Source organism: Urocampus carinirostris, chromosome 1 (genome assembly GCF_059441175.1).
Source record: "Urocampus carinirostris isolate Australia breed hairy pipefish chromosome 1, RoL_Ucar_1.0, whole genome shotgun sequence".
Taxonomy (NCBI): Eukaryota; Metazoa; Chordata; class Actinopteri; order Syngnathiformes; family Syngnathidae; genus Urocampus; species Urocampus carinirostris.
Genome location: NC_142349.1, coordinates 2142471 through 2168949, shown reverse-complemented (window position 1 = coordinate 2168949; position 26479 = coordinate 2142471). Strand labels below are relative to the sequence as shown.

The following is a 26479-nucleotide window of genomic DNA, read 5'->3' as shown; positions in this document are numbered from 1 at the left end:
GTGAATGTCGTACATATCTCTGGGAGAAACTTGGTGTCCACCGCAGCCTACAATGACATAATCATCGGCCGTGTAACTCATCATATCAGGGAATTGCTGCAGGAGGGACTTAGCCGTGTCCTCACTTACTGTACAAGCCATCGACCCACTGTCCAACAGCGCTCTGAAAGTGGGGCCTTCTTGCACAAGTACAGGTGTGTAAAACAGTTCGTCAGTCTCCGCTATTCTCTGAAACCGCTGAAAGATCAGCTTCTTCGATGGAGGTATCTTGTTGCTATACATCTCATAAATTGATTTATTATCTTGCATGTCAGGCTTCACATTAGTGGTGGGAGGTATACTCAGTTGATCTGCACTGTTCTCCCCTAAGCGCAGATCAGTTAGTTTCCCTGAGGCAGCGGGACAACTTTCGTCACTGGACAATCACGTCGAGAATGCCCTGGGGCATGGCAGTGAAAGCAAAGGTTTTTGTCTCGGCAATGAGAGAGAGCACTGTGTTCGACCTCTTTGCAAATGATACATGGCTTGGCAGTGAAACCATTGATTCTGGCTCCAGGTCGCCTGGTTGGAGCTCCCCCTCTCTCTTGAAACTGGTTCGAGGTAACACGTATCAGAACTTTCTCCAACATACTAATAACGTCCGTTAGAGAGACATACTGTGGGCTCGAAGTCTGAGGTGGCTCGTGCACGAGGGTTGGACCATGGTTCACCTCAGCTTTGTGTACTGCAATTTCCGCTCTATTCGCAGGTTGTTGTAGGGAATTTGCTTTGTAGCTCTTCTCAGCGTGGTATTCATTCAGCACCTCTAGTACCTCACATGCTGACCACTTTTCGATGTTTTTTGATCTGTAAGTGAGTGCCAGTTCCTTGCATGGGCAGTTCCTAATAAACATGCGAGTAACCTCTATTTCAGGGTTGTCAAATGTTTTGCCCTGCTCACTCAAGCACTCAGAGGCAAGGTCAGCTGCTCTGTTTAGTCTCAGCCAGTAGTCATAGGGGTCTTCCTGGTCTTTGGGCAAAGTTGAATAAAAGTCAGCTAAAGGGACAGCAGAGTACTTGGTACAGCTAAAGTATTTCCTGAGAAGACTATAAATCATGTCAGGGCGGGTATAGACGTCTATATTACTGTTTCTAATGCCAAACCTAACTACATCTTTAGCTTTTCCTCTCAAATGTATAAGGATTTCCTCTGCTTGCTCTTCAAGTCTCACATTACTCCTTTTAATAAATGTCCTCATTAGATCTTCCCACTCATGTATTGTTATTGAGTCTGAGCCATCCCCAATAAATGACGGCGGTTCCTTAACCTTTCTCTGCGTAACCACCTGACTCAATCTGTTTGCTACATCTTGTGTGGCAGCAGCGTTAGGAGCTACTATATTATGTGACTGAATATTTGAGATTATGCTATCAGCCAATTTAAGTCCTATCTCCTGAATAATATTTTTCATCTGATCAGCTACACCCTCAGAAATGTCACTCGTGCTCTGATTAAACATGTTTCGAATATGTAAATGAGTCAAAATCACAAAATAAATCAGTAGCCTGAGTAACACGTCACTGTATAGCAATTTTAAATACTGTGAGCTGATGACTTCATGAAACGATGTGGCAGGTAGGACAGTCCTCGGTTCGGAGAGTTTGAATGAAGTCACGGGTCACGGCACCAATGTAACCGCGGTGTACGTGTCCCACCAAAGATCCACATTCATGCTGGACTGGATGATGAGGTTTTTATTATTACAGTTTCTGCAAATGGATGAGTCACAACATTAGCTTTTTCTGCTGGGTTTGATCTCTTTGATCTCTTTGTAATACTCTGGTAAAACTGACAACAAACCCCGCCTCCTGGTCACATGTTAGAAGCCAAAACCAAACCCCACCCCATACCAGCAGATGGCACTGTTGGACTCAGCATTGCAGGACATTTACCAAAAACTATACACATATTTTAGCAGGAATTTCAATAAAATAAAAGTTATTATTACACCCGTTACAGATGGATGGATGGATGGATGGATGGATGGATGGATGGATGGATGGATGAATGGATGGATGGATGATTCAGATGTTCATTAGGCCACCAAAGAAAGCCTTGCAGGCCCTGACAGCCCACCACTGGGTGGACATTGACAGGAAGCCAATGCAGTTGACCAACATCCCTGGTCTTGAAACGGAATTATATTTTCATGTAGTTTTATCTACATCTACATTATCCATAAAGTATTCCTTTATACTATAACTGTTTAACCCCTTAACGTTCCGGTGGGCCGCCAGACTTTTGATAAACAAATACGTGTCTGTACGATGTCACCAGTCACTGAAATACTTTATGCCGCATATCATTGGAAAGCTAAACTTTTGGGATTCAAAAATATACCCATCACAGAAACAATATAATCAGTCTGAAACAAGATACCTGAAAACTATAATAAAGCAGGCGTGACTCACAATTTAGGTCCCCTGGCAGTCATCAGACTGCTTTGTTGTATCCAGAACAATCCAGAGAATCCAACCTGCAAAATATTTACTCCAAATCACACGATAATGCCTAATAAACAAAATCCGCCTAAAAGCATATATGCTTCGTTGGACGTTCCTTGTAGTGATCGGTTTGTTTCGACCCAAAACTCCTCTTTAAAAATGTAAAATGACAGAAAAATGATTCCCAATATGGTTGTCAGCCTCTGACCTTTTGATTGACACCAATCTCGGCCAATAGCAGGCTTTTTTAACAATCCACTGCCTGTTTGACAAAACAGAGATCACCTGCTGTACTTCCTAATATCTACAGCCAGTAGTCACAGTTTACAGGGGGTATTCAAATCAGAGCCGAAAATCAACGTCCTCAACACAATTCGATATTTATTTTTCCACACCATTATAACTTATAGAAAAATATGTCAAACATTCACATTTCTTTCACAGTGTCTATAAAATTGGCCAAAGTAAAATATACAAAGGTTTTAGTGTAGTAAACTGGTCGTCACCAGATGGCCTCATTTGAAAAACCTACCCTTGGATGTGTGTAAATACAATGTTAGTTTTTCAGATAGGGAACAAATTTGACAAGGTACCGAGTAAGGCTTCAAGCTACTGTCTCACCTGTTTTCCAATTAAGATGCCTGTGCTACACTTGTCGGCAGGCATTTAATTGCAAAAAAAATCGGGCGAGAACAAATACCTTCGATTACTGTATGTTCCAAATCAGAATAATCAACATTAGAAGCACTTGCAGTGATTATTTTATCTGCACTGTGACATCAAAGGATTCCAAAACCGTCCAAATCCTCAAAATGGTTGAAGAATACCATTCAATTCACCATGGGTACGTCTTGGATTTGGATTGTTGCCAAATTTTACAGGGACTTTAAAATTAATGAGGATAAATGTTCTCACGAGCTCATCTTACCGTTTACACCCATATGCAGTTTGCTATTCTGAACGCTAGGGGTGCTACCGTGGCATAGCAACAGGTTTGAGTACGATTGAATGATCAAAGTAACGAAGAAGTAGAGAGCCGCTTTGTTTGGTTGCGCAAAGCAAGAGCTCTTCCAATTCTCGCCTGCGCAGTCGAGTACAAGATCGAAATGGCGGCGCCAGCGGAAAGGATGGAGGTACGCTTTTTTTTACCATATATTTTCAGCTTACTCGTTTTTTGGCTAAGGCTTTCGTTGTATGTCTTGCTTTTGACGAGAGGCAGCTACACATTTTATTGCTAAACGTTTTTGTCGTTATCGGGTACGCATTAAGTGATTCATCCATTTTACACAATGAACCTATTGACTTAGGCGCTTTTTTGTTATTGTGGACGAGTGTTACAGTTTCTATATTAAAATTCGATGTGTCGAAACCTGATTAAAACTGCCGTTATCTACGGTGTTTGCCTTCGTTTTTTAAGACCGCGTGGGAGCCAACATGTTAGCCCTACAGCTAATTACCGCGCGGACAACACGCATGCTGATTCATCTGCAACACGATTCCAAGGTTTCATTTTTTGTGTTTGTAAATGAAACTTTCTGGTGGAGCTATTGCTCCGGACAATGTTGCTAATTTTGCCGCTTGTTTTACCCTAGATTATATAGTACCGGCTAAATGGTAGCAAATATGCTGGCTAACGTAGTCCAGGCATGTGTATGAAATCCGTGTCGCATGTACGTTATGAGGCATAATCGTGGCGTTAGTTGGCTAGGAATCGTTTGTAGTGCGTGCTAATGGCCATTCTTGAGAGATCGTTGACGGTAGGCTCTTGCTCGGACAAGGCCAAAATCACATCGTGGTACTGGTGTGCTCCCTCCCATCCTTTGTGCGGCGATGGAACACATGTCTAGTGTAATAGAGTGGAGGTGATGTTTTTCTAATGCAGTTGAACACTGTTTTCCAAATAACAGCCAGCGCAAGATCAATGGTTTAAAAACCCCATCCTAATATTGTAACTTATTTTCCTTTTGCAGTAGCCAAATATTGGCATTATGCGTAAGCTGGACATTTATAATTTAGATAACAGGTGGTTTTCAGCTTGTTTTATGTTTCAAATAACAGACTAACTATGCGGAGAGTTTGGTGCAAGCAAATCTGAGCAAACTAACAATTATGTATAATGTTGCAGATGGGTCTTTGCTTACTCAACACAATGTACATTTAGTGAATAATTGAATGATGTTTACTATCGCATGCAAATCTGATTCTCGCTGAATCAGGCCTCGTACCGGGCATTTTTAAACGTAAGATAATCATATTGTTAAATCGATTTAGAAAATTGGTATCAATACCCATCTGTAGTAGTGATGTGGTTGCTAGAATAAGCCTTAGATGTATTGTTAAATTGTAATTGTGTGTCTTTCTGTTGAGGTTTCTCAGGGGGAGAATATGGCCAAACCTGCTGCTGAAGATATGACTTCAAAAGATTATTACTTTGATTCATATGCTCACTTTGGCATCCATGAGGTAATTTAAGAAATTTTTTTATAGTCATTTTAGTTTTTTAACCCAAGATAATCACGACATATGTTTGCAAACATTGCAGGAAATGCTGAAGGATGAGGTGCGGACTCTGACCTACCGTAACTCTATGTTCCACAATAAGCATTTGTTTAAGGACAAAGTAGTGCTGGATGTAGGCAGTGGCACAGGAATCCTATGCATGTTTGCTGCCAAGGCCGGAGCCAAGAAAGTAATTGGGGTAGGATTGTGCTCTCAGTGAAACGATAACTTGGTTCATTCTCCAGTTGCAGAGGTCTGTATTTATTATTTTTTTAATTTTGCGGTCTCACTTTTTCTTGTAGATTGAATGCAGCAGTATCTCCGACTATGCTGTAAAAATCGTAAAGGCCAACAAGATGGATGATGGTGAGTAACTAATGAGTGATTGAATGTGTATTACTGGGATGAGACAATGTGATTTTTCTCTTCCAGTGGTAACTATAATCAAAGGCAAGGTGGAAGAGGTTGACTTGCCTGTGGATGGAGTAGATATCATCATATCTGAGTGGATGGGCTACTGTCTTTTCTATGAGTCCATGCTTAACACGGTCATCTATGCTCGTGACAAATGGCTGGTATGTCTGAGGTTATATGTAATTTGATTTTTCACAGTAATGCTTGAAAAATAAATCCCCTTATATTTCTGTAGGTGATAATTTTTTATCAGAAATTTCAAATTAGATGTGGTTTTAATATTCCCCATCAATTTGAAGGCCGCATGTTTTGATCACCTCACGTCTTCTGTGCTTGTGCCTAAACAGAAGCCAGATGGACTCATTTTTCCAGACAGAGCGACTCTTTATGTGACTGCCATTGAAGACAGACATTATAAGGACTACAAAATTCACTGTAAGTTGACCATGTCCTCTCTTGAAATCCGCAAAAAGCCCAAACTTTAAAAAAAGGGGGGGAGTCTTCTGAATTCTGGCACCTTGCGGCTGCTTGTTTTTCATTTTGCACACAAGGCTAGAGGATGCTCTCAGCTGCCTTGCCGAGCTTTTGTAAACAACAAATGTTCTCAAGTTCGTGTGTCCCGATGCTACCACGTTTTGGTTGTGTGAGCCTTGGCTAATGTTTAAAAATTTTCGAGTTTCCTGTTTATGGGTTTGTGTCAGTTTTGAATTGTCTTGTTAAAATAATCCTTTCACTAAGTGGCGATCTCAATGTCAACTTGCTTTACTGTGTCCAGAACGTTTAATTTTTCAGTGATCCCACAACCCATTTTTGGGGACCAAATAAATGCTAAACATCAAATGTATGTAATAATATATTTAGTTTCTATAAAAGGTGGGTTAATTTTGGACCTTGTGCTTCCAGTGATCGGAAGACAAATTGTTTAAAGGCCTCATCTTTAGGTATGGAAATATCCACTGCCTGATTCTAATACAAACAACTACAAGAAAATGTACGGCTGCACGTTGATCCGTACAATGGATGAAGGGCTCAGACAAATAGTATTTAATTTTTGTCTGCATGTTGCCTCGTTTTAGGTCCTATTTGTGTCCAATACATGCTTCACTCACTAAAAATTGTTTTTCATGAGGGTTAAAATATTTAAGGTAATTGCGGTATTTTTGACATCCCCGTTGTACGGGTTCCCCATTTGTGTGTATAAAGATGGTACATCAGACGGAACAACTAAGTTTTGTTATTTCGTTACAGGGTGGGAGAATGTCTATGGATTTGATATGTCATGCATCAAGGAAGTGGCGATCAAAGAGCCCCTGGTTGATGTAGTGGACCCCAAGCAGCTGGTCAGCAGCGCTTCCCTTATTAAGGTGAGTGAAACTTTGCTTATTCTTGTGTCTTTATTTAGGTTGTTTACTGTGGATTTTAATATCTGTTGAAGGAAGTGGACATCTACACGGTGAAGCCAGAGGACTTGACTTTCACCTCACACTTCTGTCTTCAAGTAAAGAGGAACGACTACATCCATGCACTTGTAACTTATTTCAACATTGAGTTTACCCGCTGCCACAAGAGGACCGGATTTTCCACCAGTCAGTCTGCTAACCTTGCTTATATGTACCTTCATATCATGTTCGAATTAGTTTCATTCATATACTCCATTTTCCAGAATATAAGTCTAGGCTTTTTTTCCCCATAGTTAAGCTGGAGTTCCGCTTGTATTTAGTTGACTTGTGAAATTGTTAACATATTATTACATAATTGAGTTTTTTTAACACCGGTACTGAATGTCACTTGACATGTAAATTGTAAGAGTGCGCTTAATGCCTGTGTTGATGGTTTCAACTTTTAAAGCAGCGTCAAGGAGCTTTTCGCCTACCCAAGAGACTTCTAGTTCAGAAATACACTACTGTTGTCTGCAATGCCATTGTTCTTAGTGTGCTGAATAGCACATTTGTCCATATAATCATAATGACTAGAAATGTGTGTGAGAAATGTGAGAATAGCATTATATAGTTGAGCTTGGCATGTTTCTCTCAAGGCCCAGAGTCTCCTTACACTCACTGGAAGCAAACGGTCTTCTACCTGGATGATTATCTGACTGTCAAGATTGGAGAAGAGATCTTGGGCACCATCAGTATGAAACCAAACGTCAAAAACAATGTGAGCACTTGCACACCTTTGAATTTCTATTATAGAATGACCCTGATATTGTGTGACTGTCAGGTTTTGGTTCGGATTCTTAACTTATGCTGAAACATTTTGATTTATATTCATTGTGTACTGTTAAGGCTTAATGATATGATTTTAGACATCCCACATTGTAGTAGTAATGATCAAAACATACAATATTTCATCACAGGTCTTTTTAAACGTGCGCCTTTCTCATTCATTTATTGTAAACCATTTTTTCTCACAATAAATTAAAGGTTACAATGTTTCCTTCTGGAGAAATTTTATAATGATCAGTGCAAACATGCACATTTAACTAAAGTGTGTGTAGATCAAATTAAATCCCTCATTGTATAGATCCATGTTTCCAGGTAAAATATGCTTGGTGTCAGGTGTTGAAGAGAGTTATTGATTATTTTATCCTGTTTGCAGAGGGACCTGGATTTCACTGTGGATCTTGCTTTCAAGGGCCAGCTGTGTGAGGTGTCCAATACGTCAGAGTACAGGATGCGCTAGAATCGTTGGTCCCCAGTGTTTAGCTTGCCTATAGAGTCTGACATGTATGATTTCAGTGAAAATGTGGTAAATGACTAAAATACCTCCCCCGCACACACATTTTAAACAATTCTTTATGGGAGAGGTCATTTTCTTGCTCCAATATTTACCATATTTTTTCACCTTTAAAAGAGTAAGTCCCTGGTGAGACTCAATTGTGCATTAGTCTAGGGTATGCATGTTTTGTGTCCCTTAAGGGCTTTTCTCATTCTTTGCGCACACACACACACACAGTGTCCCCAAAACTTGTTTGTAAGGAAATACTGGAGATTAGAGCCATTGCTGTCCTTGTTTTTTTTTTTTTTTTTGGGGCTGTGTTGAATCTGTTTTTGTTTTTTTTTCTCCCTTGTCAAAGCTCCCCCTCTTTGTTCATAGAAGCTTTACAAGATGGCTTATCAGAATCCCAGCACAATTTCAGTTCCCAAGTTAGTGTTTGGTTTCAAGCTAGTACCACAAGCACCGTTTTAATGGGATGAATCAGATTTTAAACTTTCAAATGTTCTATCAAATTTCAGGGCCCTTTTACACCATATCCCTGTTTTTCTGATGGGACTGCTGTGTGAAATATGTGATGTCAGTGTAGATGTCAGCAGCCCTCCCAATGTTTTGTTATTGAAGGTCGAATTACCTGGACTTTTGAGAATTAAATGTCAATAGCCAATTTTAAAATTTTTGTTTTCGTATCGCTAGTGTTAACACCCGGGCTGGGATGAAGCATGGAGAGTGCCTGGTTCCAACTGTTTGCACAGCTCCATTGGACTTGGAGCATCTCTGTTCAATATAACATTGTTTGAGGTGTCATTGTTCTGTAACATGTGGTAGACAAGAATCAGCGCACAGACTTAATTTTGTTAAAGTACGTTGTCAGCTTTTTTTATGTATAGGGAGTGAAACTAAAACTGTAAATTAAACTTTTTTGCATCAGCCTCCAACCGTTGGAATTTTCAGTTTCAAACATCTCAACTATTAGAGTAATTGTGCTTGGTCTGTGACATTGCCTATAAAGGTGTAATTCAAATCTGAATTGCCTTTGACCATTAAAGGCAGGGGTGGTGAACAAGTTTGATGCAAAGCGCTGAAATTTTTAAAATTCAAAGAGCGACGCCATGCAATGACCTGCCATGAGAGATAGACAATTAAAAACATATTTCCCATAACGTACTCCTTAAACTATGACAAGTATTTCTTATGCTGATTTCAAGGAATGTGTCCACCCTCAATACACACAAACTAAACATGAAACAAGGCAACGAGCCACAGTATACAGACAATATAAGTAAGCGGCTCTTTTTCACCTTAAGTATCCATGTTGGCTCCAGGTTCATCCAGCTGGTGTTTGCTTACTTCTTTGATCTTCTGTGAGAGCTTTAAACAAATTTGGTTCTTATCTGCACTTTGTGATACTGCACCACCAATACCAATAAAGGCAGACTTCCAAATTCCAAACAGGACATAAATACACCCTTTTAAGTCACTACACCTCTTAAAGCACTTTCCAATGTACTCCACTCATTTACACACACACACCATTAGAGACCAAGGAAGTACAGTATATTTTGACTAGTAATTGAAATAATAAATTTCAGTTTTTCTTATAAGTTAAAAGTTTAGTAGACACTTTAAATAAGGGGAGAAGACATCAGTGGATTCTGAAGGCACATCACCTGCAAGTAAAGGGTAAAATAACAGGTTTAATTGAGTTGTCATTGGTTGTTGGTCTTTCCATTCTACTTTCTCTTTTGGGGTTCGTACAGTGTGCTCTTGCTTGAAAAGTTTATAGCTTTTATAGTTGAGCTTTGGATGTGAACAATGAATGCCCCAGGAGTAAGTTTAGCACCGGGCTTTTTGCTAAGACCCATATATCGGGATACTAAAAATGCATTAAGTTGACTGATCGTCCTATTTTTGCATCTCTTCCAGTGACTGCTGATCACAAGATCGTAATACTGTATTTTTTTCAGAGTTGGCCCATTTGAAATAGTGATGTTGAATTGTAACATTACAATAAATTGGAGCTGTGAAACAATTCCGGTGGTTAAATAAAAACGACAAAATCCTCAATTTACTACAAACATGTCATAACACCAGAGTCGATTTAAATACGTTGTTACAAATGTAAACTATTTTAGCCACAAGATGACAGTATTTCCACACAAATTACCGCAGGATCACGTTGCCATCCTTTTAAAATTCCTCTCCTATATTTCCAAAATTCTGATGAATGGTTTTGCAAAGTGATTGTAATACTCAATTAGTGCCAGTGACACTTTTATATAAACAACAGGCAGGTTAAAAGGGAAATAAAACGTATTATTTTGGATAGTTATGGGGCTGATACCTTCAAAAACCACTAACAGCCATTGCCAATGCAAGACATGACTTCTTTTTTTCTGTACAAACCGGTTAGTAAGGTGTGTTCCACGACCACAAATAAGGACTATTAACCATCTGTTAAATGCGTAAATTAGGTTTTGTATGTGAAAATCGCGAGGTAAATATTTTAAAAAGCATTCTGGTTTTCCTCACCGACAACACAAAAAGGCCATCCAGAGATATTCGTTGGGTTTTTTTTTATGGCTCCTGGGTATTTTTCTTTTTTTTGTATTTGAATTTTATGTTTGAAATGCAATTAGAATCGAATTAGGGTTAAAGTAAATATTAGTCCTGTCTGTGTCACAGGTACCAAACATGTGCCCTTGCGGGCCAGATCAGGCCTGCCAATGTTTTCAATTTGGCCTGTGTTACAATACCTAGAGAAGCACAAGAGAAAAATCAACTGCAGTTTGAAATAGGTCTACAATGTTTGCAATTTCTAAATTGGGCCATGTTGTTGGAGTGTGATGTAACAAACACACTTGTCTGTGTCAATAAAGTTCGTTAAAACCCTTCATTATGTTGAAAAAGCCTAGTGCCACTTGCAAAGCAGCTGGAGCTATACTTTCTTTAATACTCTTGTTCTCTCTGTCTTTTCTTTTTCTATCTCTTTCTATTTCTTTCTCCTTTTAAGTTTTTCTCTCAACTCTTTCCTCACTCTATCTTTCTGTATCTCATTTCTCTTCTTTTTTCTCTCACTTTCTCTCTCTTCCCTCTTATTCTTTCTCTCTCATTCTCTTTTCTCTCACTCACTCACTCACTCACTATTTTCTCTATGTCCCTAAGAAACATAAAGAGAGAGCAGAGAAAGAGAGAAATTGCAAGACTTTTGACTAAGACAGTTTGACCATATCACTCCTATATTGGCTAACAGGTCCCGGTGCTGTGGAAGCTTTTAAATCAAGACTAAAGACCCACTTCTAATAAATAGCTTATGATTGATGCCCACCTCATACTTTTCTTTTCCTGTCTTTTTCCAACTGCCTGGCTGGTGGTGATATGCAGGGATCAGAATTTTCCGCGGATCAGCGGATTTCCGCTGTTTTTGAACCCCAAAGGCATTCCGACTTCTTCACTTTCACTTTTTCACTTGCGTAGCAAACAAATTCAAAATCCGACTGTCTCACTCTTACCTTTATTGCTCTGGCGCACCCTGGCGGCAGTTAGATAAATTGGCCGCATTGTTGCACAAGCTGCAGGGACTGAACTACATTTGAACTTATCTTGCAGTATTTACAAAACTATCAGTTATGTGGGCAAATTATTTTAATCTTCTAAAATTGTTACTTAAATGATAATATAAGCATGGTTTTGGACAAGTAAATTGCCTAAAACAAGATCTTGAAGTTACAGAAACTTTGAGCCAGTTCATCGCAAAGTGTGACGTTCCAGGGAAAGCAAAGTGTCTATACTGTGTCGATCTGATCAATTATGGTACGCGAGGTTGTGTGGCACTGATCGATCATGCTAAAATGAACATGCACAAAGCAAAAATAGCTTGCCGGCGATCAAATTATGCACTCGGATCCGCATTTAAAATCGGCAGTGAAACTAACAGTAACACCACCGGTTCAACATTATTGGCCGTTCCAAATCCTTCCACTTCAAATACTAGCAGCAGTCAACCACTGGTTCCCCTGTGTGACAGAAAATCCCAATCTGAGGTATTTATAAATCTATTTATTTATGAAATGATTTTATCTTTTGTGTTTATACAATATTTAGAAAAGGATAAACAAAATTTATGACATGTATTTTCTTTAAGCATGTTCAGTTTGTGCATTCTATTTTCAAAATAATGATGAATGGTTATTAATGTATATATTTTCATATATATTGTTGATTAGTAGCTAAATACAAGGTTCATCTTCATCATCAAAACACAACAACAATGGTGATGGTTGTAACATTATAATCCCCCAATTGTTTTAAACATCTTAAAACTGAAAAAAATACATGGTTTCTGTTTTGTTGGATTTAATTCATTCTAGTGCAATTTTCACATAGCAAATAAGATAAATGCTGTTGGCTTCAGGGGGCCTTCGCCCCCCACCGGGCTCTGGCCGGGGCCTGCGGCCCCTGGACCCTGGCTATTTCAGCTGAAAATGAAAATCTCCATTCTGATCCCTGGATATGAGTGAGAAGGACGATTCGAGATAAGTCAGCAGACCAGCGTCTCGACCTGAAACTTGACAACGGCTGCATCGACTAGCCAGCAGAAATGGGAAGCTGCGTCGTTGCTGTCATGGAAACTTTTACAGGCTTGAGGTTTTGTTGGTGTCAGGGACTTTTTCGGACTATTTTACAGGCTTGAGGCGGATCATGCACTTTCTGGACAAATTTAACACACCTATTGTTTTCTGTTATTGATGTTCACTATGATTGTGTACCCAATGCTATATCTATTGAACCCTGGTCATCCTTGAAGGGGGATTAGCACTTTTGAGGCCTGTTCTCAAGGTTTCTCATTTTTTTTAAGGTTTTGAGTTTTTTCTTGCCTGTATGTTGGTTTAAGATCATAGGATGGTGTAATTGTAACCTGTGCTGTCCTTTGATACATTTTGAGATTAAGGGCTATACAAATTAATGTGACATGACTTGAATAGTCTCTATTTTGAATGGTGATACGATCCACAAGACGTGACATAAACATCTCAAAGGAGAGTAGAAGATTGTACTGATAAAAATAGCATCAGGTTTGCCGCTATTCAGCAGCCAAAGTAACGCACCGCTTTTGACCATCAGTAACGGTAACGGCGTTGTAACAGCGGGTAAAGTGATAAGTTAGTTTTACCCGGTTACTGAAAAAAAATAACGCTGTTATGTAACGTCGTTATTTATAACGGCGTTAGTTCCAGCACTGTACCTACCTATCATGTCCGTCTGTTTTCACATCCATCTATCTGTCATCATATCTATCATGGTCATGTCTGTCTGTCTCTCTGGCATTGTATCTATGATATACGTCTGTCTCTGTGTACCTGACTATGTCTATCTGTCTCTTCAGTTTCACTCCTGTATCATGGCGATCACATTATCTCAATCACTGTCATTTAATCATACCTTTATCATGTATCTGTCTCATCCGACATCAGCCTTTTGCTCACCATCTATAGCAGGGGTCGGGAACCTATGGCTCATTTCATGAATACATATGGATAGGGGATAAAATACAACTTGTGCAAATAATTAATATATTGTTACAAGCAGGGCCAGTTGTTGCACATTCGATGAAGACTTGATACTGAAGCACAGGAGGCACGGTCTAGTACATATAAAAGGTTGACCGATTATCAGGCAGGCCGATTATCAGGCCTATATAAGTATTGCGTATTTTGTAATCCATTTAAATACGAAAAATATTGTTGGTGTCCAAAGTGTAGCATCTAAACAAGCAATTATGTGAATTTATATTTAAGACTAAGGATTAGGGAAACGCCAGGTTTGGGAATAAAAAATCTGTAAACTCCTCACAGGAAGGCATTAGCCATCAGATCTTTTAACCCCTCCCACACTGCAAAAACTGTGAAGAGTGAGTACCAATGAATTTAGCATAGAGTAGGTGACATAACAGCCAGAGCGAGGCTTTAAGATTTCTTTGCAGTCAGCTTCAGACAGAGACAGGGGCTGCCAGATTGCACAGGGCAGGATGAAGAAGAGCCAGAAGGTGGACCAGGAAGGCGCTCGAGGAAATTTACAAGTTAAAAAAGAGAAAGTTCAGGTATGCGACCTAGACCTCCTCAATAAAACCTTAGCATTTTAATGGGCTCTTTTCCTATTGTTTTTGAGTGTTCGAAAGTCATTTCAGAAATATATTCATCAAGCTTTATAAGTGTTATTCCACTTGTAAACAAGTACATCAGATGCCAAATGTTGGACAATTTAAAATCAGTGTTTATAAATAGAAAAACTAAAATGAAATGCAGTATACATGTTCAAGGAATAAGATAAGAAATAAAAGTTTCTGTAATGCTGGTTTGAATCTCTAACAATTACTCTACGTACTTAATTTTGGACATAAGGAGTATTTTTCAGTTGTGGTTATGGCACCATAGGTTTATCAACACAATTTTTGTATTTAAAACATGTAAACAGATGACTTGAAGTATTACATAACCTTTAAAATTCCAATTGTTTCCCCCCAATATTTGATTATACATTGTATAAGACATCTTAGTTTTGGAAGATGTAATGTTAACTATTTCAGATAATTGTTTTTTAATAAAAAAAACACTTGATGAGAAATTACACCATAAATAAGGTCAAACAAAGCAATTGCATGCACTGATCATTCAAATGCCTAAAATTAATGTGGCATTTTTGGGGGAAGGGTATAACATTTTACTCTACCCTCAACTACAAATGTGTTGTGGGATTTGAAACAAAAATAGTTTGGAAGAGTAAAGAAAGCACAATAAAAGTGGGCGGGCAAACAAGTCCAACCAGTCTTCATTCATGGTGTGTCCCAATGACTTGTGCGATCAACTTCATTAAACAGACCGCAGGCCGTGCACTTAAACTCAAGTCCCAACTTGAATGGCATTGAATTTTTGTACCTTTTGCATTCTCTTTTATTTTACCGGTGGAACTTGAACAGCTGATATGATCATCTTACCGATTCTCTTGCTAGCCTGTTACTTAACTTCATACATTTTCTGTACTGTATTTAGTCTGAGGACCTTTTATTCAGCATGGATCTTCATGTGCATGCAATTGTGTCTACACTGGTACAATTTAACTGCTCTTTAGCAATCAATTACATTCTTTTTTTGAGCTAGTACACCAGGGGCATTACAAGGGGGGCAGGGGTGGGCAGTGCCCACCCATGGACATGGTTCGCCCACCCAAAGAAAACTAGATGTAGTGGTAAGACCAGTCTTAACAAATAAAAAAAAAGAGACTAATAAAATAAAAAAAATAAAAAGTTAAAAATTCAAAAAAGAGAAGTAAAAAGCTTGGAAAAATAACAACAAAGGAATAAAAGAAGAACAAGAAGAAAAAACAAGAAAGAATAGGAAATGGCAAGAAAAAAAAATGCTAGGGAAAAAGAAACAAAAGAAGGAAAAAATGAAGCATAAAAGGAAAAAGAAGAGAAAAAAAACGTGAAAAAAAATAAAGCAAGGAAAAATAAGTAAAAGGGTGGGAAAAGCCCCCCAAAAAAATTAAAGAAAAAAAAGAGACAAAAAAGAAGAATAAAACAAGCACGAAAAAGCAAGAAAAAAAGAGAGGAAAAAAAGGTTTTCATATCTAGAAAAAAAGAAAATTAAGAAAAAAAAAGTTAAAAACACTCTCTTGTCTCTGATCTCTTTTCCTCTTTTTCTCTCTCACTGTCTCTATTTTTTGTTCTTGTTGTCTGCCTGTCTTTATTTTTCTCTTTGTATTTTCTTTCAGTCTTTGTATCTTTCTTTCTCTCTCTTCTCTCGTTCTCTCTTTAATCCACTAGTCCAGCCCCATGGTTTTTTTCATGTGACCTCAAGCTAAACGATTTTGACACTCCAGATATAATACTATTCCTAATCCAAACCAAAAAGATAAAAGCTTAATGTAAACAAAAACACGAAAATTATTTTATTAACAATATTCGAACACCTTTTGAATTTATTTTGAAAGAATAATTTTATGTGATTCTTTAAGGTTGCCTTCAGTAAAACACACACAAAAAAAGAATTAACTCAATTGTGTTTGGTCACGATAGATTGTTAAAGTATATTATACATCTATAGTACATATGATATTGATGTTGATAAGTTAAACAAAAAATTATCGTTTTTAGATAGAAGATAACATTGAGTATGATAAAAACAGTTTATCATTGTATCATTGATCATTTTTAGCAAATTATCTAATTTGTTAATAGCACAAACCCAAAATGTTGTAACTTTGTTTTGTTGTCATCATTGGCAAAACTTGTTCAGCCTAATATTATAACATGCAGTTATAGAAATTCAATATTTTGCTGTGTTATCTAAAATAAGCTGGGTTTCGCTCAAGCACCCCCAAATTCAACCCAAGCAACCCCCCAAAATTATAAAATGTTTCTTAATAACGGACCAGATAAGCTTAAATCTGATGAAAAACGCTAGCTAAAAAATAAAGTAAAACAAAAATGTGAACAATGCAGCACCGAAAATATACCACTACAATTGAAATGGTTTAGTCCATTTGATGCCGAGCACTGCTTTTGACCCATTCCCAATAGGTACATTGGTCATATGCGTCCGCGCTTTAGCATAGAACGTGATTTAATTCTTTCTGTGCTGCAAGGTGAATGAGACGTTAATCATCAATCTCTTTTTCCAATGTTGGTTCGGATATAACAATAATTGCTCGATATTGGTGGGGACCTGTCCCATTTGTCATGCCAAAACTACGCCCTTCAATCTCTGACCCAAAATGATTGAACCTGTTGATGTTTCGTTTGGTACACAATATGAGATAACGCTCCCATTCAAGCGAGATTCTGCATGCTTGTGTGAATTGGTTTGTTTACGTAATACATTCTGGCACTTAATTTAGACAAGAATCTGATTTCGTCCGTTTACGGTTTGACCTTTATTTGTTACACTTATTGAATAAATTTCCCAATTATAAAAATGATTTATCATCTGGGGGTAGAAATACATTTCTTTTTAGCTAGACTTGTATAAATTTCAGTCAAACATTGTAAGCATTCTTAAGTTGTTTGACTTGGCTTCAATTAATCAAGATCATTCTTTTTTGCAGAGTTGGATCCCCAAACTAGTCAAGAAACGAGTATGCACCACCTTTGTTGAAGATCATACCAGGTAATTTCTTATTCCTTTATATATTGTAAATCAGGGGTCTCCAACCTTTTACGGGCTGAGAGACATTTTTTTTTACTAATTAGTGCAAAGGGCACCCAGTTTGATTATATCAACTTATGTTATTACTATGTTGTTACTATGCTATTACCAGGTTAAATATTACAATTATAGTTAAATATACCAATAAAAAGAAAATGTTTTTGTTTAAAAAATCAAGATGGCCCAATACTGGCGAGCTATTCTCAGAAAAGGTACACCTTGGTTGTCTCTAGAGGGCATTGTGGTGCCCGCCGGCACCACGTTTAAGACCCCTGCTTTAGATGCAAACTAGCTCTTGTGAAAAAAGGTAACTGTGTATGAGATGCGGAGGCATGGTGGATGACTGGTTGGCAGGTCTGCCCCAGAGACCACATGGGTTCAATTCCAGCCACCAGCTTCCGTGTTTCTAGTTGGCATGTTCTCCATATACATTGTCTTTCTCCAGGCCCTTGGGTTTCCTCCCACATCCCAAGAACACGCAAAGCAGGTTGATCCGTAATGTAACATTGTCCCCATAGGACTGAGTGTGTGAGTGGATGGTTCCCTGCCTCCGGGTCTGGCAATCAGTCCCTGTGTACCCTGCCCAAAGTTAGCTGGGATGAGTTCAAGCACCCTCGTTATATACACAGCCGTTCAAATGTGTTTGGTCACTTATAAATGTCCTAAAATTGGAAAGAAAAGCACATTTTTTTTTCCCAACAAACATAACATTGAATTAATCAGAAATCCACACAATACATTGTTAGCGTGGCAAACTACTATTTTAGCTGCAAATGTCTGCTTTTCATTGCAGTACCTACATCAATACAGAGGCCCTTTAGCAGGCCACCACTCCAGGGTTCTGATAGTACATTGTGTTTGCTGATTGAGTTAGAAGGCTTAAAAAATAAAATAAAACCAGTGTCTGAAACTCATGACAAAAAGTCAACTCAAGTCAAGTCATGTTTATTTGTATAGCCCTTAATCACAACAAGTCTCGAAGGGCTGCACGGATAAAAGACTATTGCAAACTATTATTACAGACTATTATGACACCATCCCCTCATCTAAAACCTACATGAGGGCAAATAATACACATAATATCAACATAAAATATAGATTATTCATATGCTATAGAGTAGAAGTGTGTTTTAAGCTTAGATTTAAACATTTCCACCGAGGTTGCAGATCGGATCTCAGGGGGAAGAGCATTCCACAGCACCTGGGTCCGGATGGAGAACGCTCTCGAATCTGCGGATCTCTTCTTGGCTCTTGGGATCACTAGTAGGTTTCAGAACGAAGGCTCCGGACCGGAACATAGGGGGAAATGAAATCTGAAAGATATGAGGGAGCAAGTCCATGCATGATTTTGTATAATACCAAGAGAACCTTAAAATCACATCTTAAGCTAACAGGGAGCCATTGCAGGTTAGCTAAATTTGGGTAATGTGATCGAACTTTCTTGTCTTAGTTAAAAGCCTCGCTGCAGCATTTTGTACCAGCTGAAGGCTCTTAATTTTGGACTTCGGGAGACCGGAGAGTAGTGCATTACAGTAATCGAGATGGGAAGTAACAAACGCGTGAGTTACAATCTCGGCATCCGACTGAGACAGCATAGGACGAATTTTAGCAATGTTGCGAAGATGGAAGCTGTTCAAGTACTATTCTTCATGTGTGTTTGAAAGGGCAAATCGGGGTCAAATATGACACCACAAGTTTTTAACTGAGTCACTCTGGGTGATATTACATTTGTCAATGTTCAGAGCAGTTTTTGAGAACAAGTCACGGCGATTAGATGGACCAATAACTAACATTTCGGTCTTTTCAGAGTTAAGGCGCAAGAAGTTGAGTGACATCCACTCTTTTATCACAGTGAAGCAGGCCTCCAAATTTCCACAATTTAGCGTGGCAGATTCCTCCAACGGATGATATAGTTTAGTGTCATCTGCGTAGCAATGGAAACTGATATTATACTCGGGAATAATATCACCTAATGGAAGCATGTAAATGCTGAAAAGAAGGGGGGCTAGTACTGAACCCTGCGGAACACCACAGGTAACACTAAAGGGCTCAGATGTCATTTCACCATATTTAACACAGTGCGTCCTATCTGAGAGGTAGCAATCTAGTTTCATCAATAAACCAAGGCGTGCGTCTTTTAGGTCTTCATTTAAGCCGTATGGGCGCTACTGAATCTAGGACACTAGCCAGGGTAGCATTAAACTCATTCATGAGTGAGTCAATAGAGCCTTTATATAAAGGAAACGACGAAAGAAGATCAGAGAGCTCAGAAACTATGCCAGTGCTTATATTGCGTCCACTAAATCCTCCAGTTTTTTAATACAACATTTAGCTCGCACCTCAAATGTAACTTAATAATGATCAGAAATAACGGTAGTACACAGTAACGCCGTAAAGTTTGAGGTTGAAAATCCTCGAGTCAGAACCAAGTCTTGCGTGTTTCCATCTTTATGAGTTGGCAAATAAACCAATTGATTGAAACCAAATGTATCAATTAGAGATTGAAACACAACAGTAAGTGGGGAGTCCATATGAATGGTAAAGTCCCCCATAATTATTATTTTGTCTAGATGGGTTACTAGGTCAGACAACAGTTCAGAGAATTCATCTAAAAAAACTGTGTATGGTCCGGGTGCGCGTTAAATAGTTACTACATGAATAGACATTAAAGAGGACCCCATAACAAGGCCCTCGAACGCCTTATTAGTATTAGATGTACGTTTGAGTATTTTTTCAGATATTAACGCAACACTGACACCCTTCTTCATGGAGCGTGCTACATGACAGCTCACGTAGTCTTAAGGAGAAGCCTCATTTAATGGTAAAAACTAATCCGGTCTCAACCAATTTTTATACAGATCAATCAGGTTAAGTTTGTAATCACGAATAATATTATCAACAAGTAGAGCTTTAGAAGTTCCTGGACACCAGGGCAGACAAGACTGAAAAGGAATATAAAGACATGTTAAACAAGTTAATTTCATAGCATGGGAGTCTGAGAAATACACACTTAAAAATAGCTAACTTTACACGTTTAATCTGGAAAGACGAAAACATGACCAACTTGGTTGCCGAGGTGCTTAACTTGTTTGGTGTTTAGCCAATTGGGTTGGCCACGGTTCCAAAAATTTTGTGTTTGTTTTTTGCTACTTTTTCCCTTTTTTTTAAATGTTCTTTATTTTTGTATGTGTTTGTCTTGCTGTCGGTCACCCCTCTCGAGTGATATGACCAGGGTAGATAGATAGCTAGATAGCTAGATAGCTAGATAGCTAGATAGATAGCTAGATAGCTAGATAGATGGACAGACAGACAGACAGACAGACAGACAGACAGACAGACAGACAGACAGACAGATAGATAGATAGTCGAGTCAAATCACATTTATTTTGATAGCCCAAGGGTCTCCAACATGGTGCTCATATTATAGGTTTTACCCCAGAGAGCCATGTCTAATCTTGTTGGATACAATTTTTATATCAATGAGAATACAAATATTTCTAATTTTAATTGTAACAAAGAATAAAATGATTTTTTCGTGTGTTTATGTATGTGTCAGTAATGGAGTTTTATGTCAGTGCGGACATGTACGGAACGTACATAATGTGTTGGACGCAAGAGACTCCAGTGGGACTGCAATTGCCACTCGATGGGACTGTCAACAGCACACAATCGAGTGTACCACAGACGCATTTGGAGAGTTAGAGTTTGCTGGTGCTGGACGCAGACACAGCTATGTGAGTAGATTTTTCTTTGTTTCCAATTTCCGACATTTGTAAACCATTTAAGAAATTAAAGAAAACTGTATTAGGCAATCCAAGCAGGTCTTTATTCCACATTTTGGATGCAAAAAATAAATTTATTATTATATAGAAGTGTTTAAAGGGTTGTACATTTTATAATGAATTATTAGTTTGGTCACTAGGGATTTAAGAGTATTCTGCCCTTGTTTCTGTGTGGATAGTTTAGCACACATGTGTCAAACTCATGCCGTCAGGCCAATTGTGTCCTGTGTTGGCGCACACAATCCGTGTCTCGTTCGTGTTCACCTTCCAGGACCAGACTGAGAATTTGGACAAAGAAAATATAAGCCTGAAGAGAGCAGTTCAGTTGAGGACTTTGATTCGAAAGTTACAAAATCAAATAAAATAGAGTGCAGTCCGAACCAATTGATCAGGAGAGCGTTTTCCAATTAAAAGGCATTGACAAAATGTCTCTCCATTCTTTTATCGGAAAAAGGTGTGGATTTGACCAAATACAAAATGAAACTTACTAGGATGGGATTTTCCTGACAAACTTGGCAAGTCACATGTTCACAAGAGCCCTTTGTTAAAACTGGACCAGCTTTAATTTGAAAGATGTATGATAAGAAAAGGCTGATGCATCGGAAGACCATTGCAAGGAAAATACTGTCATGAAAGAATACATTTATATTAATACAGCAAGTACATATCTTATTAAAAATATGTGGATAAATATGATGTTCTGCTGGTTAAATAATAAAACCAATATAGCTGAAAACTCATGCGATAGTGAAAAAATACCCAGTGACACATACTAATAATCTAACACTTGCCGTCATGATATGTCGCCCGCGATACAATGCTGATGTCACCAAACCCTACCGCTACTCGCAATGCACCCATCGTAGTTGTATTTGCTGAATACAATTAATCAACCAGAGAACAATGAGGAAACTGCAGCTGATTTTTCTCTTGTACCTCTTTGGTTGTTTTTTCACGGGCCAGATTAATGTCTGACATCTGTAATTTACAGGTTTTGATCTTCCAAGTCTTCAATATTGAAATTAGGCTTGGAGCATACTGCTGCGCGTATTGTTTGTTTGCCATGTGCTTACATACTGTTTCCTGCTGTCTGAAAGCCGTAAACTGGTTACGGCAAGACAGGAGGGTCAAAAATATAACAAAAGCCATAAGCAAACCAAATTTTCAACACTAAGTGTTTCAATGTTAGGGGCCGGTCACACAGACATTTGCGGCTGAATGACGGCCAGAAATTTCTGCCTTTGAGGCGGACGCTATTGGACGTATTAAGCTCGCCATTGAAACGTCATAAAGCTGTGCTTAACTCGAGTTCGGGATTTTGAGCGCGGGTGGCAACGCGAATCATTTTTGCCCTGCTCAAATCGTCAGAGCGTGGGTACTTAGCCTTCACCGAGCCTTTACCGAGTGTAGTGAGGCTTAAACACGGCCAGAATTTCTGGTCGTGAAGCAGATGCCGCTAGGGCGACGTGACACGGTTTGAGCCCGCAATATAGACGAGATAGAGCTGTGCTTTACTCGCGGTCGCAAATTTTCACGTGGTTGGGCGCGTTCAAAACTTTTGAGCAGCTCAAAAGTTTGAGCACGTGTTTAAAACGCGTGCCGCACACGTGGTCAACACGAGTTAATGACGCGGAAATGACGTGCTATGGTCGCGGCCAGGGCGCAGTTACACTTGGGTAGGACGGGAAATTTCAGCTGGTAATCATGGGTGGAGCATGGTAATAGCATGTTCTGTGCCTGTATCGCGGTGTTATTACGTGAAATTAGCGTGTTACGCATGTGACAGTCAAACGCCTTTCTCTGCGTATAAACAGCACAAATGCCGAGCGTGCTCGTGACGTCAAAGGGGTGAACATGGATCCCCGTCAGCGTAGTTTCTCTTCATTTCGAATAAATTATTCGGGGCATCTGTAAAGGTTTCCGCAAGGCTTTAAAGCTAGGACCTTAACTTGGCCTTTTAGCGAGGCTTTAAAGCTAGGACCATGCCCCAGCGGCATCTGCTTCACGACCAGAATTTTCTGGCCGTGTTTAAGGTTAGGACCAAGCTATGATCTTTGATTTTTGCAACCCGGAGATGGAATAGGAGCTTGCTCTGTCCACTCCACGCAACGGCCCGGTATTGCAGTACCTCCGGGAACGGTGCATTCGCAATGATCGCAGCATGGCTTTAGGGCTAGGACCTTAGCTTGGCCTTTTGGCTGAGAGTAAGTGTCCCGGCTCCTAGGCTTTGTAGCGTATCATGAACTGACCGATAACGGATAATGGATAATGATTAATGAAGACAGCTAAATAACCCTTAAAAACCCCAAAACCCCTTTTGGCTGAGGTTAAGAATCCCAGCTATTAAGCCTCAATACACATTAGGATTCTGATCGATAATGTAAAATGAGTAAAGCAAATAAACTCAAGATCCGTAAGCCCCACCCGCCTCACCGTCTACGTAACAACTTCGTCTTAATCCATGTTTTGAACTTGACATTTCTTTTCACGATAATAAAATAAAAATGATACTATAGCTTGAAATCTTGTTCCTCACGAGACTGTAGTTTGTTCTATTATGTTCTTCTACAGCTCGTTACCAAAATTAGCGCTCCCCCACCACTACAACCATGTTTACGTCGTCCAATTTCTCATTTAAGGTATATAATAGCGAATATACAATCAAAACTTCTTCATTTTGCATATGTTGGAAATGTAATACAGATTGAACCGTCCCGTGATTGTTTTTATTGTGAACGTAATTTGACGGTGGATCCTCCCCCCTCGCGTGAACGCGCATTCTCCTGCGCTCCCAACGAAAGATGATCGTAATCTATGTAAAACGCTTGTCAAAACTATAAAGCGAGCTAATTATTATAATTGGGAGATCCTAGTCTATATAACGTATTTATTTAAACAAAAAATTACGATCTTATTTTACAAAATGCGTTTGTTAATATCATACACGTGGTCTAAACACGGAAATGATGCGCAAATGACGCGATGAGAGGAAGCTGAACAGTCGCCGGCGTCTTTTTTCCGGCCATACCACAGGTCAAAAGCGGGTTGGCCATTTTTGCGCATTTTCCATTGCGGGCAAACACGGGCGAAAAAAAATCCCAAAATTTTAGCCGTCATTCAGCCGCAAATGTCTGTGTGACCGGGCCCTTATTGTTGGGGAATAACAATCAGATAGTTGAGGTCAACTATGATGGGAAAAAAATCATTATCAAAGAGGAAGGCAAGAGGTCAGTGTTCCAGGCGGCGAAGGCGACAGTCCAAGAGTTCATCAGGCAGTACTTGTAATCAGTCTTAGACAAAAAAAGAACTCAATGTACAAGGGATTACAACTGCACACAGCTGGATTTTCATGGTTTTATGATAAGATGAGAATAAAGTTGAATTTGGGGGTGCTTGAGAACGCCCACAAAAGGCTGGTTACGCCCATGATTGTTTATGCGGCTTGGATACAAGTATACACGGAGGGACGTAAATTATATTCTGTTGTATTTTGTAGGTGGTTCTAAACATCCCAGCAATATCATGTTGTTTAGCATTGTGTTGCCGGAGGAATGGGGGTCATGTATCACTTCATTAGCGGAAGGGAACCTTCAATGAACAGAATTAATTTGAATTTATGTTCTGCTTTTAGAAGTGGGTAGTGTTGCTAAAAATGTTACTAGAGTAAAAGTACTATTACCTCAGAACAATATGACTGAGGCCGCCGTGGCTGAGTGGTTAGCGCGTCAGCGGCACAGTTCTGAGGTCATGGGACAGAATCCTTCTGCATGGAGTTTGCATGTTCTCCCCGTGCTTGGGGGGGTTTCCTACGGGCACTGCGCTTTCCTCCCACATTCCAAAAACATGCATGACAGGTTAATTGGCTGGTCTAAATTGTCCCTAGGAGTGAATTAGCGAGTGGGTTGTTTGTCCTTGTGTGACCTGCGACTGGCTGGCAACCAGTTTAGTGTGTCCCGTGCCCACTGCCTGAAGATAGCTGGGATGGGCTCCAGCACCCCTGTGACCCTACTGAGGACAAGCGGCGCAGAGAATGAATATAATGGATGGAACCAACCAACCAACCAACCAACTTTTTTAACATGCTCTGCGGACAGAAAAACAAGCTAGCCAAGGGGCTGGCAACCCAAAATGTTGGAAGAGGCATATTGGACTGAAAAAAACGCAAAACATAGTCGTCAGTAGCCGCAAAAAAAATCAAAAGCTTTATAAAAGCCTTAAATGAATGCAACACATGCTGTATGTATCAATATCAGGCTATTGTCAAAATGACTAAGTTGGATGCAGCACATCCTGTGGAGAATGATGTGACTTCTCTGTTGTATGATACTGCCTCAAGTTTGTTAACGAACTGTTTTGATAAAATTAAAGAAATGCATGTCATTTTTATTTTAGAAGTGACAAAAACAACGATGGAACACAATGTGCCCCTTATCATACTAACAAGCAGGCATTTATAAAAAATGAAATGGCAGGCTTTTGCAAAGTTTAAATAAATAACATAAGGTAATACAGTTTAAGTTTTCAAGAGTAAGAAAGCAAGAGAGAGAGAGCGAGAGAGAGAGAGGGAGAAAGAGAGAGACCTATTGTTATTGTTTGCACTATTCACCAGCCAGGTCAACCACTCAAAGTATGCTGCCTCATTCATGCATTCACACTGTTATAATATGTGGGTGTCACTCATTGCTGATGTGTGACTCATCTAATGAAGGGCGTGGACACAATTTTCAAGAAGTGAATTGTATAGGCCCCGGGGACGATCCAGGACATGCTGGAGAGACTATGGCCTGGGAACGCATCGGGATCCCGTCGGATGAGCTGGAGGAAGAGGCTAGGGATAGGGAGGTCTGGGGTTCCCTGTTAAGGCTGGTGCCGCCGCGACCCGACCCTGGATAAGTGGAAGATAATGGATTGATGGATGGAATTATTGCTTGAAAATGGAAAACATATGAAATTAAATCCAGCTATCAGCCTTCCTGTGCGAAGTTACCATGTTCTTCGAAACATTTTTTTTAAAAACAAAAATATATAGAAAAGAAAACAAAGGAGTTACATAAACCATATATATATATATATATATATATATATATATATATATATATATATATATATATATATATATATATATATATATATATATATATATATATATATATATATATATATATATATATATATATATATATATATATATATATGCACAATAAACATAAAAAGAGAGGCAAATAATGTAACAAAGAACAAAAGGAAATAATGAATAAAATAATAAAAATATTTATTTACCTTTTAATTTGCCTCTTTGTTTACTGGTCTTCGGCAGTGTTTTTTGCCTCGCATTTCTTGAAAAACTGATCCAATGATGTCTGCTTTTCCCGGCTTTTGACA

The 26479-nt window shown here is 39.0% G+C and overlaps 2 protein-coding genes and 1 pseudogene across 3 annotated transcripts in view; all 3 read left to right on the top strand.

Moving 5' to 3' along the window:
- Positions 1–3467: 3467 nt before the first annotated feature.
- prmt1 (protein arginine methyltransferase 1) lies at positions 3468–9050 on the top strand. 2 transcript variants are annotated; one of them, XM_088335952.1, is made up of 10 exons: positions 3468–3617; positions 4861–4947; positions 5027–5182; positions 5286–5349; positions 5416–5558; positions 5745–5832; positions 6646–6761; positions 6833–6983; positions 7433–7554; positions 7996–9050. In XM_088335952.1, exons 1-10 carry the CDS (start codon positions 3591–3593, stop codon positions 8077–8079), a joined length of 1038 nt encoding a protein of 345 aa, XP_088192078.1. In that variant the 5' UTR covers positions 3468–3590; the 3' UTR covers positions 8080–9050. The 2 variants fall into 2 exon arrangements, with proteins under 2 accessions (XP_088192078.1, XP_088191994.1); XM_088335868.1 differs by having other exon boundaries at positions 4852–4947.
- Positions 9051–13997: 4947 nt separating this feature from the next.
- Positions 13998–26479, top strand: part of LOC148373218 (transient receptor potential cation channel subfamily M member 5-like) — a 76383-nt gene continuing 63901 nt past the window's right edge. The window contains exons 1-3 of the mRNA XM_088335741.1: positions 13998–14212; positions 17215–17276; positions 20872–21049. Coding sequence (XP_088191867.1) covers positions 14141–14212; positions 17215–17276; positions 20872–21049 — 312 coding nt within the window. The 5' untranslated portion in view covers positions 13998–14140. The remainder of the gene's footprint in view (positions 14213–17214; positions 17277–20871; positions 21050–26479) is intronic.
- Positions 23108–23247, top strand: LOC148373219 (U2 spliceosomal RNA; annotated as a pseudogene).

Coding starts and splice junctions, on each gene's coding strand:
- prmt1 (XM_088335868.1), top strand. CDS start 3,591: ATGGCGGCGCCAGCGGAAAGGATGGAG. Junction 3,618..4,851: donor CGCCAGCGGAAAGGATGGAG/GTACGCTTTTTT, acceptor CTTTCTGTTGAG/GTTTCTCAGGGGGAGAATAT. Junction 4,948..5,026: donor CTCACTTTGGCATCCATGAG/GTAATTTAAGAA, acceptor CAAACATTGCAG/GAAATGCTGAAGGATGAGGT.